The sequence below is a fragment of the Salvelinus alpinus genome, chromosome 36 (genome assembly GCF_045679555.1).
Source record: "Salvelinus alpinus chromosome 36, SLU_Salpinus.1, whole genome shotgun sequence".
NCBI lineage: Eukaryota > Metazoa > Chordata > Actinopteri > Salmoniformes > Salmonidae > Salvelinus > Salvelinus alpinus.
Genome location: NC_092121.1, coordinates 6,396,734 through 6,414,839, shown reverse-complemented (window position 1 = coordinate 6,414,839; position 18,106 = coordinate 6,396,734). Strand labels below are relative to the sequence as shown.

At 45.5% G+C, this 18,106-nt stretch overlaps 1 protein-coding gene across 1 annotated transcript in view; it reads left to right on the top strand.

Annotated features, from left to right (window-relative positions):
• Positions 1-18,106, top strand: part of LOC139565285 (LIM and SH3 domain protein 1-like) — a 36,056-nt gene that overhangs the window by 13,959 nt on the left and 3,991 nt on the right. Inside the window, exons 3-6 of the mRNA XM_071385486.1 lie at positions 4,930-5,014; positions 13,893-14,000; positions 16,922-17,000; positions 17,830-17,948. Of these exons, the coding sequence (XP_071241587.1) occupies positions 4,930-5,014; positions 13,893-14,000; positions 16,922-17,000; positions 17,830-17,948 (391 nt within the window). The remainder of the gene's footprint in view (positions 1-4,929; positions 5,015-13,892; positions 14,001-16,921; positions 17,001-17,829; positions 17,949-18,106) is intronic.

Below are 18,106 nucleotides of genomic sequence, written 5' to 3'. Positions count from 1 at the left end.
TAGATCAGCTACTTTGTCCTTGAGTGCCCCCTATGGACAGGAGTGGGTGTGACCTTCCAGAAAGTTCTTTTTCCACCCGCTCCTAGTTCCACTATGCTACTAACCCTCACTCTCTCCTCCAGTAATGGGTTAGTTCCTGTTCTATCATGTTGACTGTTAAGAGAGCAGTAGTGTGTGTTTGTGGCTGTCATTGATAGCAGGGGGAGGCAGTGTGTGACTCCTAACCTTGTTACACTGCAGCCTGACAGATGAGTGTTGTCGGTTACCTACTCATGCATGTACAGGCATTGCATAGCCTTTATGCGCGCAGAACACACATTATTGTATGACTAACTTTGTAACTTTGTGGGGGCACACAATTCAGTCCCGTTCAAAATCCTATCTTCCTTAACCCTAAACCTAGCTCTTAACCCTAATTCTAACACTAGTTCTAACCTTAACCCTAAACCCCCTAGAAATAGCATTTGACCTTGTGGGGACTAACAAAATGTTCCCAATTTTTGTTTGTTTACTTTTCTTGTGGGGACTTCTGGAACAAGCAAGTATAGTTAAACTCGTCCACACGCATACTACACACCAATACAAGCTCAAACACACAATGAGTATCAGGTATCTGTGTGCCAGCTGCACATTGGTCTCTCTGTTCCATGCTGAAGCAGCCTAAAGCACAAAGACGCTCTGTAGAGCACACGCTGGCCACCACCACAAACCAACCAGACACACCCGTATCCCCAAATAAAACCTACAAGCAATCTGTTGACCAAAGCCACCCAGTCACACTCCTAGTGCTCTAAAGAACAGCACCGCGGGTTACAACAGGGTGCTGTTACCGAACGTAACGCGTGACAATGGCAAACTGAGCTCGCTCAGCCTGACCTATGCCGCCACTAGCACAGTCAACCGCTACATTTGAATGGAATCTGATAGCAGCAGCCTCTCTGCCTTTTCAGGAACGTGTGTGTTTGAGCATACGCGGGCCTGTGTGTGCTTGCATGCTCGAGTGCAAGGAGCGTTTCAGGTAGCCTAACCGTTAGAGGGTTTCCAGTTCAAATCCCGGGTCCGACAGGAGAAATCGTCCAGGAAGTGAGCTGGCAACCAGATGGTTGCCGGTGTCAAATCCTCGATGCCTTTGCCTGCCGTTGTGCCCTTGAGCAAGGCCCTTAACCCCCACACAACAGCAGCTCCCTGGTTGCTCAGTGTGGCAGCTCCCCACACCTCTCCAAAAAACCTGTATGTGTTTCTTTCGGGGGGGGGGGGGGGGTTGGTTAAAAGCAGAAGTAACATTTTGGTTGGTCCTCGTTTGCAATTTACCAATAAAGTAATCTTAATATCACACAGAGCCTGTAAAGTGCTCTGTTCAGCACTTTCACAGTACTCTGGGCTCACACTCCCTCTCTGCTGTGTGTGGGTTTAAAAGTGCTTGTTAATTAGCTTCTCATTCCTGGTAGTAGATAATTGCACCGCGTTCTTCAGAAGGCCTCATTGTTTGAGGCTTTGAGCTCGTCCATCTCTCTACATCAGTTTAAATGGAAATTCAATGTGTTTACCAAGTCGTCAAGGAAACACAAAACATATGACCTAACTGGGATACCCCGAGGCATGGAGAGGGGGGAGATTGAGGTCGTCCCACCCCCTGGGGCATGCTGGGTAGTGGAGTCCATATGAGCAGCTAGATTCAGTAGATTTTTTTTTTTCTCTCCATGTTGACCTGAACCTCGTTGTGCTTCTCGCTGCCTTCAGGACAACTGAGTGAACTGGCAGGCCGCATAAGGAGGAGTGCAGCTGAGTTTAGCAGGAAAAGCTCTGGTGTATAAAAACATACTTGTACGCATCGCTTACACAGATCAGGAATCAGTACGCAAGTCTGCAGTGCGGGGCTTTTGGAATTGTGCTCGGTGTGTATGTAGAATGTGTTTGGGTCCTTGAAGCGTGTGTTTGAGGCAGAGCGTTTTTCAAGGGCAGTGGGAGGTGGGACTGACTGGCTTGGTTCCGTGTGTGTGGTTGACCAGACCAGAAATCCCCTAAAACCTATTCAAGAAGAGCTTTGTGTTCATGCTCTGGTGGAAAACACCATGACAATTTTCCCTGTGACCGTGTTTCTCCCTGGTCCTCCCTCTTTCCCTCTTTCTGTGTTGCATTCTGTTACTCTTCCTGTTTCCACACCTGTTACGACTCTCAACCAGGCATTTAGTAACCTTGAAAGAAACGGCTCCCCACAACCCATACCCCCCTGCCAGTCACCTCTGTTGACGGTGACAGGAGACCCATAGAAACAGACTTTTTGTATTCTGTTAGAGATCTAGAGATTCTGTTAGTCATCTGTTAGTCATCTGTCTGCAGTGTTTCCTAATTCACACGGGAGACAAACTCGAACAATGACTAAGGTTTATTTGAAATGCCTTGCTTTTCTTAAAATTCTAGCACCCTTAAAGTCAAATCTGGACCTCGAAGCCAGTTCCATTGCTTTTTAAAAATAATTCCCTGATTTACCCCTTTTCTAGACTAGGGCTCCCGAAAAAAGCTTTTGGGGGGTTGTGAATCTGAATGGATCAAATACATTTTTCCCCCTTCATTTTAATAGGCTGCATTTACGTATTTTTTTTAAATATTGATACCTTTTCCCATTCGACCTGGTTACTAACACAGGCTTACAGTATGGCATCAAATTATTGTCTCAAAAACATGACCATGACCCGTCATTAGCATTGGAGCGCCAAGGCGGGAAGCGCATATTCAGAATAGTGACTAGAAAGCACTTGCCTGGCAAAAACAGTAAGTTTACACTACCGGTCAAAAGTTTTAGAACACCTACTCATTCAAGAGTATTTATTGAATAATTTCAAACCTATGAAATAACACAGATGGAATCCTGTAGTAACCAAAAAATATCAAAATACATTTTATACTTGAGATTATTCAAATAGCCACCATTTGCCTTGATGACAGCTTTGCACACTCTTGGCATTCCCTCAACCAGCTTCACCTGGAATGCTTTTCCAACAATCTTGAAGGAGTTCCCACATATACTGAGCACTTGTTGGCTGCTTTTCTTTCACTCTGCGGAGCCGACTCATCCCAAACCATCTCAATTTGGTTGAGGTCGGGGGATTGTGGAGGCCAGGTTGTCTGATGCAGCACTCCATCACTTTCCTTCTTGGTAAAATAGCCCTTACACAGCCTGGAGGTGTGTTGGGTGATTGTCCTGTTGAAAAACAAATGATAGTCCCACTAAGCCCAAACCAGATGGGATGGCTTATTGCTGCAGAATGCTGTGGTAGCCATGCTGGTTAAGTGTGCCTTGAATTCGAAATAAATCACTGACAGTGTCACCAGCAAAGCCCCCCCCACCATAACACCACCTCCTCCATGCTTCACGGTGGGAAATAGACATGCGGAGATCATCCGTTCACCCACACCGCGTTTCACAAAGACACTGTGGTTGGAATCAAAAATCTCTAATCTGGACTCCAGACCAAAGGACACATTTCCACCAGTCTGATGTCCATTGCTCGTGTTACTTGGCCCAATCAAGTCTCTTCTTATTGGTGTCCATTAGTAGTGGTTTCTTTGCAGCAATTCGACCATGAAGGAAAACGCTGTCTCCTCTGAACAGTTGATGTTGAGATGTGTCTGTTACTTGAACTCTGAATTATTTATTTGGGCTGCAATTTCTGAGGCTGGTAACTCTGCTGCAAAGGATAAGTTCATTAGAGGTAACTCTGGGTCTTCCATTCCTATAGCGTTCCTCATGAGAGCCAGTTTCATCATAGTGCTTGTTGGGTTTTGCGACTGCCCTTGAAGAAACTTTCAAAGTTCTTCATTTTCTGTATTGACTGACCTTAAAGTAATGATGGACTGTCGTTTCTTTGCTTATTTGAGCTGTTCTTGCCATAATATGGACTTGGTCTTTTACCAAATAGGGCTTTCTTCTGTATACCACCCCTACCTTGTCACAACACAACTGATTGGCTCAAATGCATTAAGAAGGAAAGAAATTCCACAAATGAACTTTTAACAAGACGCACCTGTTAATTGAAATGCATTCCAGGTGACTACCTCATGAAGCTGGTTGAGAGAATGCCAGGAGTGTGCAAAGCTGTCATCAAGGCAAAGGGTGGCCACTTTGAAGAATCTCAAATATAAAATATATTTTGATTTGTTTAACACTTTTTTGCATACTACATGATTCCATATGTGTTATTTCATAGCTGTGAAGTCTCCACTATTATTCTACAATGTAGAAAATAGTAAAAATAAAGAAAAACCCTGGAATAAGTAGGTGTTCTAAAACCTTTGACCGGTAGTGTGTATTATCCACATAAAATACAGTTTAGCAATCTGCTACGGCAATATGGCTCCTTGGCGATTTTCATTGATCATTTTCCTATTTCAGATAGACCTAGTTTGGATGGGTTGGCATTATATACCTCAGTGTGTGGTATTGGCTGTATGTCTAAATATAGCTGTAACATCACACAACCTTCAATCCTTATGCGATGAAGGTGTAACATTCTGGCAAATGAATTACGGTATTTGCGAGGAAGAGAGGCTACAGACGGACCATGATTTCCGTCTGATCCTGTAACCCCCGATGCGTACAGTTAGGCTGTGTGATCCTGCTTGGCCTGGACTCCAGGGAAGTGACCTGAGATCTCTCGTTCATATTGGCTGCAAACATGACTTTCAGTTCAAAACGCAGGCTTAAAACTCACTTTGTTTCTGTGCCTAAAGTCAAATCGACAAAACAAAAAAGTCTACACCTGTTTTTTTTGGCGCATGTGACAAATAATTGAAATGTTATCTTGGGTTTTGAAAATGCATCACCGTTTTGTGGCTGTAAATACAGCGGGTTAAAAGGTGTGTGTGTGTGCCTGTGTGAATGCTCTGTGCTAATGTGTTCCTCCTCCCTCTCCTGTGTGTTTTTTACAGACACTACCCCAAGACAAACTTCACCTGCGTGGCCGACACTCCTGAGAACCTCCGCCTCAAACAGCAGAGCAAGATGCAGAGCCAGGTACCTACCTACTCACCAGAACACAGATACTCCCGGTCCACAGGCCTCATAAGGCCGTCAGTGTGGAAGTAATTAGAGATGCGTACAAAGGCCTCACCACTGATCCTCATATTGAAATGTATCTATGACGCTCTGGCTCTAATGACCTATGACGCTCTAATGACCTATGACGCTCAGGCCTATTTGTGGAGACACTCCTTTAAACTGCTGGGATTTATGTGCAGTCTCTCTCTCCCACATGTTAGCGTAGAGTCATCCTCCATTTTTCGCCATCTTCCTCCTCTGTTCTCTGCCTGTGTCATCGCTGATTCGCCTCAACTCGTGGCTCTCCTTTTCCTCCACTTCGGCGCTTTCCCCTCCCACTGTTCTCCTCTCTTTCGTTCATTCATATTTGACCTCCTCCAGACAGAAAGTACCCCCCCCCCCCTCTTTATGACGAAGATCCTCTCTCTGTCTCCGCTTCTCTCTTTTTTGCATTCCTCTCATTTCCTTCCTCTTCAGATTTCACTTTTATCTCTTCCTCCTTCGACCGCCCTCCTCCCTCTTCCTGTGTCAGTGCCTTCCTTTCTCTGCTCTCTCCCTCTCGTAAAGTATTGTAATGAGGTGTGACAGACCTCCCTACCCTGCTACCATAGCAATAGGGTTCCCGTGGCAACACTGCAGGCATTGGTGAGGGGGATAGAGGAGAAGCGGCCCCAGTTCCCCGCACGCACCCTCAACTTCCATGCGCACACACTCACATGATGAGCTCGCATGGACACGCGCGCGCACACACGGGACGTACAGTAGCTGGCTACACACACACACACACACACACACTTAGATGTTGACGGTTTCCCGAGACGCACGGAGAGTTTGAGTCAGAGCCTATTTCCTGTCTTCTCCTCTAATAATCTATGACAGGGCCTCTGTGCTACGGCCACACACACTATATTCAGGAAACATCTATGGGATGCTCACAATGGACCCGTAGTCAGCCACAATTACATGGAGTATTCCCCCCCCACACACACACACACACTTACACTACTCACACACAGCTACATTTCATAAATCCTTTCGTATATATTAATAAGCATGTTCTCATATGTGTGACTACGATACGTATTTAGGAGGACTGGTTATTAGTTGTTGTGGGTTGAGCAGACTAACACCCCCCGTGCTGAAAAACCGCCATCTGTGCCCGTCTCTTTCTCTCTGATCTCTCCAACAGCTCTTCTTTCTTTTTTTGCCACAAGAGTCATGTGGACTGGAAACTATAGTCCGACTGAGCCCCGATGCCCCCTCACTGGCGTCTCTCTCTCTCGTTCCATCTCTTTCTCTGTATAAAGTGAGAGGATGACTAGAAGACTAGAGTCGGAGAAATGGCCATCGCAGTCACAGTCCGGACCCATGCTCATTAATAGCACCACCGCCAATCCGGATTACATGCAGAGGGGAGGGGAGGGGTGGTGTGTGTGTGTGTGTGTGTGTCGACGTTAGCTGTGGATTAGCAGCCACACTGACTGACAGTCTGTGTGTGTAGTCTTTCAACCGGCTCCCAGGGGGCCTCCAAGAGGACTGGGAGGATCCTAGAAGACCAGTAAACAAACAGACCGAGGCAACATGGCCACACAGAGATAAGAGTCCAGCCACACACACATTCTCAGAGGAGGCTAATGAGACCACTGACAGATGCTGGAGCCGAGTATCTCCAGCAGCAACCTACAGAGAAGATCAACCAGCTCCACGTCTCTGCTACGTGTAAACACACACACAGCCTACATCATATGACAACGTGCAGTAGCTCTGAAACGGACACACACACACACACACCACCAACTCTTTAGTGTGCAGAGAGCAAATCTCCAATCTCATCTTTATTATAGCAATAACAGGTGACCCAGTTTGAGTATTTTGGTCTGTTTCTTTCCACCCTCCAAATAGACTGTTATTCTGGTACATCCTGTGATAGAAGGCTGATTTCTAGGGTCTGAGGCCTGGGGGCTGCTGGGAGATCCGGACATGGTTTTGGGGGGTTGGGAGTGTTAAGACTGGGGGTGAAAGGTTATGAGAGACAGTTGGCCCTAATAACACTGTCTGGAAAATGCATTGGTTTGTCATACTGCTAGAACAGGAGAGTGGGGTTGTAGCCAGTAGACTACAGTACAGGGATTGATGGGAAGATCTGAAAGGCAGTCGTCAGTAAAACTATTTGGTTTTACGACTAATGATCACATATAGTGCATTCGGGAAGTATTCAGACCCCTTGACTTGTTCCACATGTTACATTGGCGCCTTATTCTTAAATGAATGAAGTTATTTTTTCCCCCCTCATCAATCTACACACAATATCCCATAATGACAAAGCAAAAACAGGTTTTTAGAAATGTTTGCAAATGTATGTACACTACTGTTCAAAAGTCTGGGGTCACTTAGAAATGTCCTTTTTTTATATAAAGAAAATCACTTTTTTGTCCATTTAAAATGACATCAAATTGATCAGAAATTCAGTGTAGACATTGTTAATGTTGTACTTGACTATTGTAGCTAGAAACGGAAGATTTTATTCCCAGCTACCTGGAAGGCCAGCATCCTGGAGTCGCCTCTTCACTATTGACGTTGAGACGGGTGTTTTGCGGGTACTATTTAATGAAGCTGCCAGTTGAAGACTTGTGAGGCGTCTATTTCTCAAACTAGACAGTCTAATGTACTTGTCCTCTTACTCAGTTGTGCACCGGGGCCTCCCACTCTTTCTATTCTGGTTAGAGCCAGTTTGCGCTGTTCTGTGAAGGGAGTAGTACACAGCGCTGTACGAGATCTTCAGTTTATTGGCAATTTCTCGCATGGAATAGCCTTCATTTCTCACAACAAGAATAGACTGACGAGTTTCAGAAGAAAGTTCTTTGTTTCTGGCCATTTTGAGCCTGTAATCGAACCCACAAATGCTGATGCTCCAGATACTCAACTAGTCTAAAGACTAGCAGTTTTATTGCTTCTTTAATCAGGACAACAGTTTTCAGCTGTGCGAACATAATTCTGAAAGGGTTTTCTAATGATCAATTAGCATTTTAAAATGATAAACTTGGATTAGCTAACACAACTTGCCTTTGGAACACAGGACTGATGGTTTCTGATAATTGGACTATGTAGATATTCCATAAAATATCAGCTGTTTCCAGCTACAATAGTCATTTACAACATTAACAATGTCTACACTGTATTTCTGATCAATTTGTTATTTTAATGGTCAAATTTGCTTTTCTTTCAAAAACAAGGACATTTCTAAGTGAACCCAAACGTTTGAACATTTACATAAGTATTCAGACCCTTTACTCAGTACTTTGTTTAAGCACCTTTGGCAGCGATTACAGTCTCGAGTCTTCTTGGGTATGACGCTACAAGCTTGGCACACCTGTATTTGGGGAGTTTCTCCCATTCTTCTCTGCAGATCCTCTCAAGCTCTGTCAGGTTGGATGGGGTGCTTTGCTGCACAGCTATTTTCAGATCTCTCCAGAGATGTTCAAGTCCGGGCTCTGGCTGGGCCACTCAAGGACATTCAGAGACGTGTCCCACTCCTGCATTGTCTTGGCTGTGTGCTTAGGGTCGTTGTCCTGTTGGAAGGTGAACCTTCGCCCCAGTCTGAGGTCCTGAGCTCTCTGGAGCAGGTTTTCATCAAGGATCTCTACTTTGCTCTGTTCATCGTTGCCTTGATCCTGACTAGTTTCCCAGTCCCTGCCTCTGGAAAAACATCCCCACAGCAGGATGCTGCCATCACCATGCTTCACTGTAGGGATGGTGCCAGGTTTCTTCCTGTTGGCATTCAGGCCAAATAGTTCAATCTTGGTTTCATCAGACTAGAGAATCCTTGTTTCTCATGGTCTGAGTCCTTTCCTTTAGGTGCCCTTTGGCAAACTACAAGCGGGCTGTCATGCCTTTTACTGAGAAGTAGCTTCTCTCTGGCCACTCTACCATAAAGGCCTGATTGGTGGAGTGCTGCAGAGATGGTTGTCCTTCTGGAAGGTTCTCTCATCTCAACAGAGGAACTCTGGAGTTCTGTCAGTCTTGGTGGTTCCAAACTTCTTCCATTTAAGAATGGAGGCCACTGTGTTCTTTGGGATCTTCACTGCTGCAGACTCTTTTTTTGTACCCTTCCTCAGATCTGTGCCTCGACACAATCCCGTCTCAGAGCTCTACTGACAAATCCTTCAACCTCATGGCTTGTTTTTTGCTCTGACATCCACTGTCAGCTGTGGGACCTTTTTATATAGACAGGTGTGTGCCTTTCCAAATCATGTCCAATCAATTGAATTTACCACAGGTGGACTCCCAAGTTGTAGAAACATCTCAAGGATGATCAATGGAAACAGGATGCATCTGAGCTCGATTTCGAGTTGTGTAGCAAAGGGTCTGAATACTTCGGTAAGTCATTTCTTTGTATTTTTATTTTTAATAAATGTGCAAAGATTTCCCCAACCTGCCTTCGCTTTGTCATTATCAGGTATTGTGTGTAGATTGACTGAAATTATTTCATCCATTTTAGAATAAGGCTGTAATGTAACAAAATTTGGAAAAAGTGATGGATTTTGAATACCTTCCAAACGCGCTGAATGGCCAGAAATTCAAATTGGCTGTTTACATGCAAAAATGATGTACTTTTTCTGTCTTTCACTTAAACACGGGAGGAACCAGAAAGATCAAATGTTTTTGAAAAGAGTTTGTGTGTGCAGCCTGAATTTAGCACTAATGGAACACACCCGTCACACACACATTGTGAATTATGGCCCAGTCATCTCCTGCCTATCCTCACAATGTGTGTGTGTGTGGGGGGGGACAGGTCAGCACTCTGTAGAGCTGTGTCAGTCAAACAGCAGCCAGGTGACCTGTGGTCAAGGAGTGTTTAGAGCCGCAGACCCTGACCAACATGAGTCAGCATGGGTTCCAATCTGGCCCAGAGTGCACTTCTACCTACTTTCCTGTCTACCAATAGACCAATCAAATACGTAGGGTGTGGGACTGCCCAATCCTTAAAACAACAGTCAATCAGGCTGGCTGGCTGTCAGAGGAGAGGAGTGTAGTCATAGAAATGGAATATCTAGATTTAGGATAGATATTGTATTTCTGAGTGTGAGACTGGATGGGGTGCTGCTTGGTAATGGATTATGGCAGCAGGCTCTTCCAGGGGTGGGCAGGCAGCCGGATATTAGTTATTGGTGCGGTCTAGCACCAGAGAGAGAGGGAAGTGATTGTCATTTTTGAAATGTCACTGGGCCTGTATTGTGTTTCATAGGGAACCTGAGTATGTATATACTTCTGTGTGTGTATGAGTTGGTACTTCTGTGTGTGTATGAATCCACAAGTGTTGCGTCATCGGTACAGTAGGCCAGCTGTGTGTGAGGGAGAGCTGCTGTGTTGTCATTAGAGTGATACCCATCTGATTACATGGGCTGGTCACTTCCTGTCGTACTGAGGGTCACACTGGGAAGGGATGGGTAAACACACACACACACACACACACACACACACACACACACACACACACACACACACACACACACACAAAGACCTATGCATCAGGGTTTCCGGTAATAGCAGGCTTTTGGCTCTAATTTAGCTTTTATTTTTATATATAAATAGGAAAGCCGATTTAATAAAATAAATTGGCCAATTGTCCGGTGGAGGAAAAAATCTAATTGCGAAATAATGAATGTTTTGCCTATTCATTGGTGGTAATACCAGTCAATGTAAATACATTTAACTGGTCATGCTTATCGGTCTGTAGGTTCATTTGTATCATACATGTCAGACAGCACGAGAGCTGCTGCTGAAGCGTCTCAAAAGACAAATGCATAGGGTGCTTTCAAAACATGGAACTTCAGGTCGGGAAGCCGGACCTCTAGAAAGAGGCCCGAGTTCCAGACTTGGAATTCCCGAGTTGGATGACTGTTCAAAACTAGTTTTCCCAGTCGGAGCTAGTTCTTTATTTTATCCCCCCCCTATCCAAAGGCACAATTTTAGTCATATTAACAACCCATGCTACTTGTTGCATATCAGATCTCCCCTCTTTCTAACAGCTGTTTTCATCTTTCACATGAAACCGCTCGCATGTGCGGTGCGTGTTTTCCCGCTAATTGCGTTATGGAACGAACATCCGCGCGTATCCTTCTGCGCATTGCTGCCATTTTTATAATGTGATGAATGAATAGCATCAACATTTTAAGCTAAACGTTCTGATCTGTTTCATCAGACGCATTGCTTTTTAACAATTTGACCTACTGGTTGTATGAATTTGGGCTCTATCATCCCACAACTGTCCCAGAATCTGTTTGGAACAGGCTATTTCTTTCTCAACAAACTGACCAATAGAATAGGTCGACTTTGTTTTTACTATGGGGGATAGTATAGTCGTGGCCAAAAGTTGAGTGACACAAATATTAATTTTCACAAAGTCTGCTGCATCAGTTTGTATGATGGCAATTTGCATATACTCCAGAATGTTATGAAGAGTGATCAGATGAATTGCAATTAATTGCAAAGACCCTCTTTACCATGCAAATGAACTGAATCCCCAAAAAACATTTCCACTGCATTTCAGCCCTGCCACAAAAGGACCAGCTGACATCATGTCAGTGATTCTCTCGTTAACATAGGTGTGAGTGTTGACGAGGACAAGGCTGGAGAACACTCTGTCATGCTGATTGAGTTCGAATAAAAGACTGGAAGCTTCAAAAGGATGGTGGTGCTTGGAATCGTTGTTCTTTTTCTGTCAACCATGGTTACCTGCAAGGAAACACGTGCCGTCATCATTGTTTGCACAAAAAGGGCATCACAGGCAAGGATATTGCTGCCAGTAAGATTGCACCTAAATCAACCATTTATCGGATCATCAAGAACTTCAAGGAGAGCGGTTCAATTGTTGTGAAGAAGGCTTCAGGGCGCCCAAGAAAGTCCAGCAAGCGCCAGGACCGTCTCCTAAAGTTGATTCAGCTGCGAGATCAGGGCACCACCAGTACAGAGCGTGCTCAGGAATGGCAGCAGGCAGGTGTGAGTGCATCTGCACGCACAGTGAGGCAAAGACTTTTGGAGGATGGCCTGGTGTCAAGAAGGGCAGCAACAAAGCCACTTCTCTCCAGCTCTCCAGGAAAAACAACAGGGACAGACTGATATTCTGAAAAAGGTACAGGGATTGGACTGCTGAGGACTGGGGTAAAGTCATTTTCTCTGATGAATCCCTTTTCCGATTGTTTGGGGCATCTGGAAAAAAGCTTGTCCGGAGAAGACAAGGTGAGCGCTACCATCAGTCCTGTGTCATGCCAACAGTAAAGCATCCTGAGACCATTCATGTGTGCGCTTGCTTCTCAGCCAAGGGAGTGGGCTCACTCACAATTTTGCCTAAGAACACAGCCGTGAATAAAGAATGGTACCAACACATCCTCCGAGAGCAGCTTCTCCCAACCATCCAGGAACAGTTTGGTGACGAACAATGCCTTTTCCAGCATGATGGAGCACCTTGCCATAAGGCAAAAGTGATAACTAAGTGGCTCGGGGAACAAAACATCGATATTTTCGGTTTATGGCCAGGAAACTCCCCAGACCTTAGTCCCATTGAGAACTTGTAGTCAATCCTCAAGAGGTGGGTGGATAAACAAAACCCCACAAATTCTGACAAACTCCATGCATTGATTATGCAAGAATGGGGTGCCATCAGTCAGGATGTGGCCCAGAAGTTAATTGACAGCATGCCCGGGCGGATTGCAGAGGTCTTGAAAAAGAAGGGTCAACACTGCAAATATTGACTCTTTGCATCAACTTCATGTCATTGTCAATAAAAGCCTCTGACACTTATGAAAGGCTTGTAATTATACTTCAGTATTTCATTGTAACATCTGACAAAAATATCTAAAGACACTGAAGCAGCAAACTTTGTGGAAATGAATATTTGTGTCATTTTCAAAACGTTTGGCCACGACTGTAGATTGGCGTAGGCTAGTGATTGTCCTGTTCATTAGGCCTACTTGTCTTGTTGGCTGAGGAAAAGTGAATGTGGACCGTTATTCTAATTTCTTCAAAGTGCACATCAGAATTCGTCAAGAAGGGACTGTGCACATCGTTGTATCCTCAACTTGCATGTTCTGTCAGTATAAATTACCATCTAAATGTGACTTCTGGCATTCTGATCAGGTTACGCTACCAATGCATATGGGTCCAGTACAATTAAAATGCTGCCGGCCAAATGTCCGGCGCCACGTTTTCCTAATGGAATCCCTGCTATGCCTATACCATACATCCATGTGCATTAATATACACCCTCTCTGTTGTACACACACACACACACACACACACACACACACACCTCTTGGTGTGACCTTATAAGGCTATGTCAGCACATCCTGTATGAATGGTCTCACTGCCCTGGCAACAGGAAGTGACTGTCAACACCACTACTGAGGGAGGGTGGGGGGGGGCGGGCTTCTCACACACACACACACACACACACACACACACTAAAAATCATTAAAACTATAGCCTATATTTACATTTCATTAGTTATATGTACATAGCTCTCTCAATTACCTTGTACCCCGTGTGTATATAGCCACGCTATCGTTACTCATTGTGTATTTATTATGGTGTTATTACTTTTCTATTATTTCTCTCTTTTCTCTACGATGTTGGGAAGGGCCCGTAAGTAAGCATTTCACTGTTAGTCTACACCTGTTGTTGATTTAAAAAATGGCTTTATAACTACATTTGATTTGTTGTTTACGAATCATGTACCGACATAAAATGGGATTTGATCTGTTATTTTTGACTCTGAAACGTTTGACTCTTGGTGTGTGTGTGAGGATTTACTATGACTATACAGTGTGGTCTGACCGGGTGTGTGTGTGTGTTCCAGGTGCAGTACAAGGAGGAGTTTGAGAAGAATAAAGGGAAAGGTTTCAGTGCTGTGGCCGACACGCCGGAGATGCAGAGAATCAAGAAAACCCAGGACCATATCAGCAACGTACGTCTGTCTGTCAACATTCACACACACACACACACAGTAGCTATCACAGGACGGGATCAACAACCAGTCCATCTCTCTCCCCTTCACCCTCAGGTTGTCTCAAATGGTACCCTGGTCAAAGTAGTGCACTATATAGGGATCAGGGTGCCATTTGGGACTCAGCCCCTACACTGCCCACCCACTTCATATTCTGAGTGGGTGCCAATCATCACAAGTGCCCAGCCTTTGTGTACTGGGGTATGCCTGAAAGGAGCCAGCACTGTAGATCACACACACACACACACACACACACACACACACACACACATATATATATATATATTCACTACATGGCCAAAAGTATATGGACACCTGCTCATCGAACATCTCATTACAAAATCATGGGCATTAATATGGAGTTGGTCCCCCTTTTGCTGCTATAACAGCCACCAGTCTTCTGGGAAGGCTTTCCACTAGATGTCGGGACATTGCTGTGCGGGCTTGCTTCCATTCAGCCACGAGCATTAGTGAGGTCGGCCACTGATGTTGAGCGATTAGGTCTGGCTCGCAGTCGGCATTCCAATTCATGCCAAAGGTGTTCGATGGGGTTTAGGTCAGGGCTTTGTGCAGGCCAGTCAAGTTCTTCCACACCGATCTCGACAAACCATTTCTATATGGACCTTGCTTTGTGCACGGGGGCATTGTAAAGCTGAAACAGGAAAGGGCCTTTCCCAAACTGTTGCCACAAAGTTGGAAGCACGGAATTGTCTAGAATGTCATTGTATGCAGTAGCGTTACGATTTCCCTTAACTGGAAATAAGGAGCCTAGCCTAAACAATGAAAACAGCCACATTCCATTAGTCCTTCTCCACCAAACTTTACAGTTTGCACTGTACATTCGGGCAGGTAGCGTTCTCCTGCCATCCGCCAAACCCAGATTCGTCCGTCGGACTGCCAGATGGTGAGGCGAGATTCATCACTCCGGAGACCGCGTTTCCACTGCTCCAGAGTAATGGCACTATTGCACATGGCGTCAGCAATGGGTGTGGCTGAAATAGGGTGTGTCTGTATGTGTGTGTATATATATATATATATCTCCATGCACCTCCTTACCACTCCATTGATTTGTAGATTGTCTCCGAGTCCAGAAGTACAGTGTATCTATCAAGGATGAGTGAAGCCCGGGCACAGGGTTACGTTACTATGTCCCTCTGTGTGATCCTCTGTTGCGGAAGGCCGCTGCCTAGGGCCTTGCTTGCGCTGGCAGACCAAGGAAACACACCCTGGCATCGCAGCATGCAGTTGCCCTGCTCCGCTCTTCTCTAATGACTTAATGAGTGTGTGGAGGGTGTTGGTTAATTACTGCTTTCATACAGGAACAGATCCTGTGTGTCTGAGACGGTGGAAACGGACACACACTTATTACCAAACCCCTCCACCCCCTCCCCACACACATCAACACTTCTGCAACCCCAGGCAAATGCAGAGAGGAGAGAAACATCATGAAGTGTTTTGAGAAGTCCGTAGCAACGTCCCAGCTGTTAGGAGTATGTGTGGACAGACCAAGCCAAGGGGCGCGGCTGATCATCTCCGTCTTTCTCTCCCACCTCGGCTGTACACACGCTCAGTAGGCCGGCGAGAGACACATGTCAGCCTGTCCGGCTATCTTTGAAATGTGAGATGTCCAACTCCAGCCCCCTCTCGTTCACAGCCGTCTGTCTGGACTTGTCTCTCTCTCTCTCTCTCTCTCTCCTTCTTATCTCTCTGTCATATGACTCTAATTGACATTTATTTTGAACTTTCACTTGTTTTCCATTGTTTTCCTCCATCCATCCCTCTCTCCCTTCCTACCGCCTTCTACTTTCTCCTGATTCGTGTAGTGAAGGTTAAGAGGGGTGGGGGCTCTTTTGTGTCCGGGACTGGGACTGGGCTGGGCTTTTCCTGTTCAGTCTCACGCACGCACACGCCATCTCTGTGCAGCCTTCGCCTTCCGGACAAACCGAAGTAATGTCAGACGCACTCTCTCACATAACATATTGAACATATTGCTTGCTCTGTCTCGCCGTCACTGAACGCAACGTCCTCACTCACACGTAACACTGTCGTCTCCTCCAGTCAGTCTGTGAATACACTCTTCTCTGACAACCTGAACACACAGGCCTCTTTCACCCAGCCGGACAGAGAGCGGGAGGGAGAAAGAGGGCAGAATCTAGGCTGTGTGTGCCAGTCAGTTTTATGTCAGTCAGGCTGGGAATGTGAGTAGGGCTGTTATACTGCAGTAAAGGATTTGTCTCAGGTTTATTGGGCTGGTGGTCATCTGGAGATGAATGCTGTCCTTGTCTCTCTCTGTGATGTTGGCTGGGTTATTATGTTAGGGCTGGTGTTGATGCCGCTTTGATTTACCTGAATAAACAAGGGGACGTTCTTACCCACTGCTTTTGTTAGATGTTTAGGCGTGATATAGTTAGCACCGTTCTCGTTCTGTTGTCCTACTTTGGATCTCTTTCAATGTCTTACCTTTGCTTTAGGTCTCTGTCTCTCTCGTGTTCGTTCCTCATGTGTCAGCAAGGGTTGTTAGGCAGCGCTGAGGTCACCCAACTTCCTGGCTGCGATGTCATTTCCTCTGTGTCAGCAGGCCTATTGTAGAAACACAGCAGTATGTAGCCTAGCACTGTAGCGCCCCACCTATTACACACAGCCTGCCTGCCTGGGGAGGGATCTGGAGACACCTGCTGGACACAACAGGAACTGTATTTTATTTTGCTTCTCGAAATGGCTATCTGCTGGACTGAGAGTCAACAGGATGCAATCAGGGTTTTCTTATCAAACTAAGCAGCACCATACATGATATCTGGGTATTATATCTAGTCACTCTAGCAGCAAAATGTCACAATGGGAATATAATGTCTGATTTTCGCACGTGTGTTTTGTCTGTACAGATTAAGTACCATGAGGAGTTTGAGAAGAACAGGATGGGAGTAGAAATCCCATCTCCCCAGCCCAACAGCCCCAATCCAGGTACACATGCAGAGAGACACACACACACACACACACACTATGAAAATGCATTTATTTAAGATTCACTGTGCCATTTCTTGGTAGTTTGCCTCATTCCACAAGCAAGTAAAGTGTTGAGAATCATTGTACCATCTATAAAATATGTTTTTCACAACCAAAAATATAGTGTTTTCAGCTGTTTGTGTACAAAACCTAAAGGAAAAGACGCAAAAACTCGACAGAATAACGGGAAGCATCGAAATAGCGCACATAGAACAGATCTACCACTTAGACTTGCTTTTAATGAGGATGACAGATCTATAACTCACATTTTTGTTGTGAATTTTGTTACATTTTGGAGCTTTAACATCCGTGAGAGTAGACAAATGGTTCCATTATCCCTGGTCATAAAATGTGTTTGATCTTTCTGCTCTGGACAGTTCCTGTTTGTAGCACACAATGATTGTGAGCTAGTGGTTTACCTGTGCATTCACTGTGTACATGTTATCAGCTTTCAATATCACTAACATAACTATTATAACAATGACTCTAACTGAAAGGCGCCAATAATTAACTGAAAGGCGCTAAATGATGGCTACAAGTTTTGACTTGCTGTGGAATTCAGAGCCCTGGGGCTGACCAATGGAATGCCAGTTAGGTAGAGGGGGAATACAGCAGGAGGAGATGAGAGACAGGTGGGTTGTTTCAGAGTGCCAGGGACTGGGGGGATCTTTTTGTCAGACTGAATAGCCAGAAATGTCTATCCTTCACTCTGATTCAGTCACTCAACCTCTCCCTCTCACATTACTCTCTCGCTCTCTCTCCTCCCCCTCCTTCCCTCTCTCACCAGTGTTCCAGCAGCAGCTGCCCCACCAGCCCCCTGCTGCGTCTAAGAACTACAACTATGAGCCGGCTGCTGCTCCTGGACCTGTCCGCCAGGCGGCTGCCGCCCCCCCTCCCAGCTCCGGGGTACGACAGAGACCCACCTCTCTACTGTGTTAGGATCCGTCCCAAACGGCACCCTAATTCCCTACTTTAAAGCACTGCTTTTGACCAGGGCCCATTGGGGTCCGCTCAAATGTAGTGCACTATATAGGGAGTAGGGTGCCATTTGGGACGCAGCCACT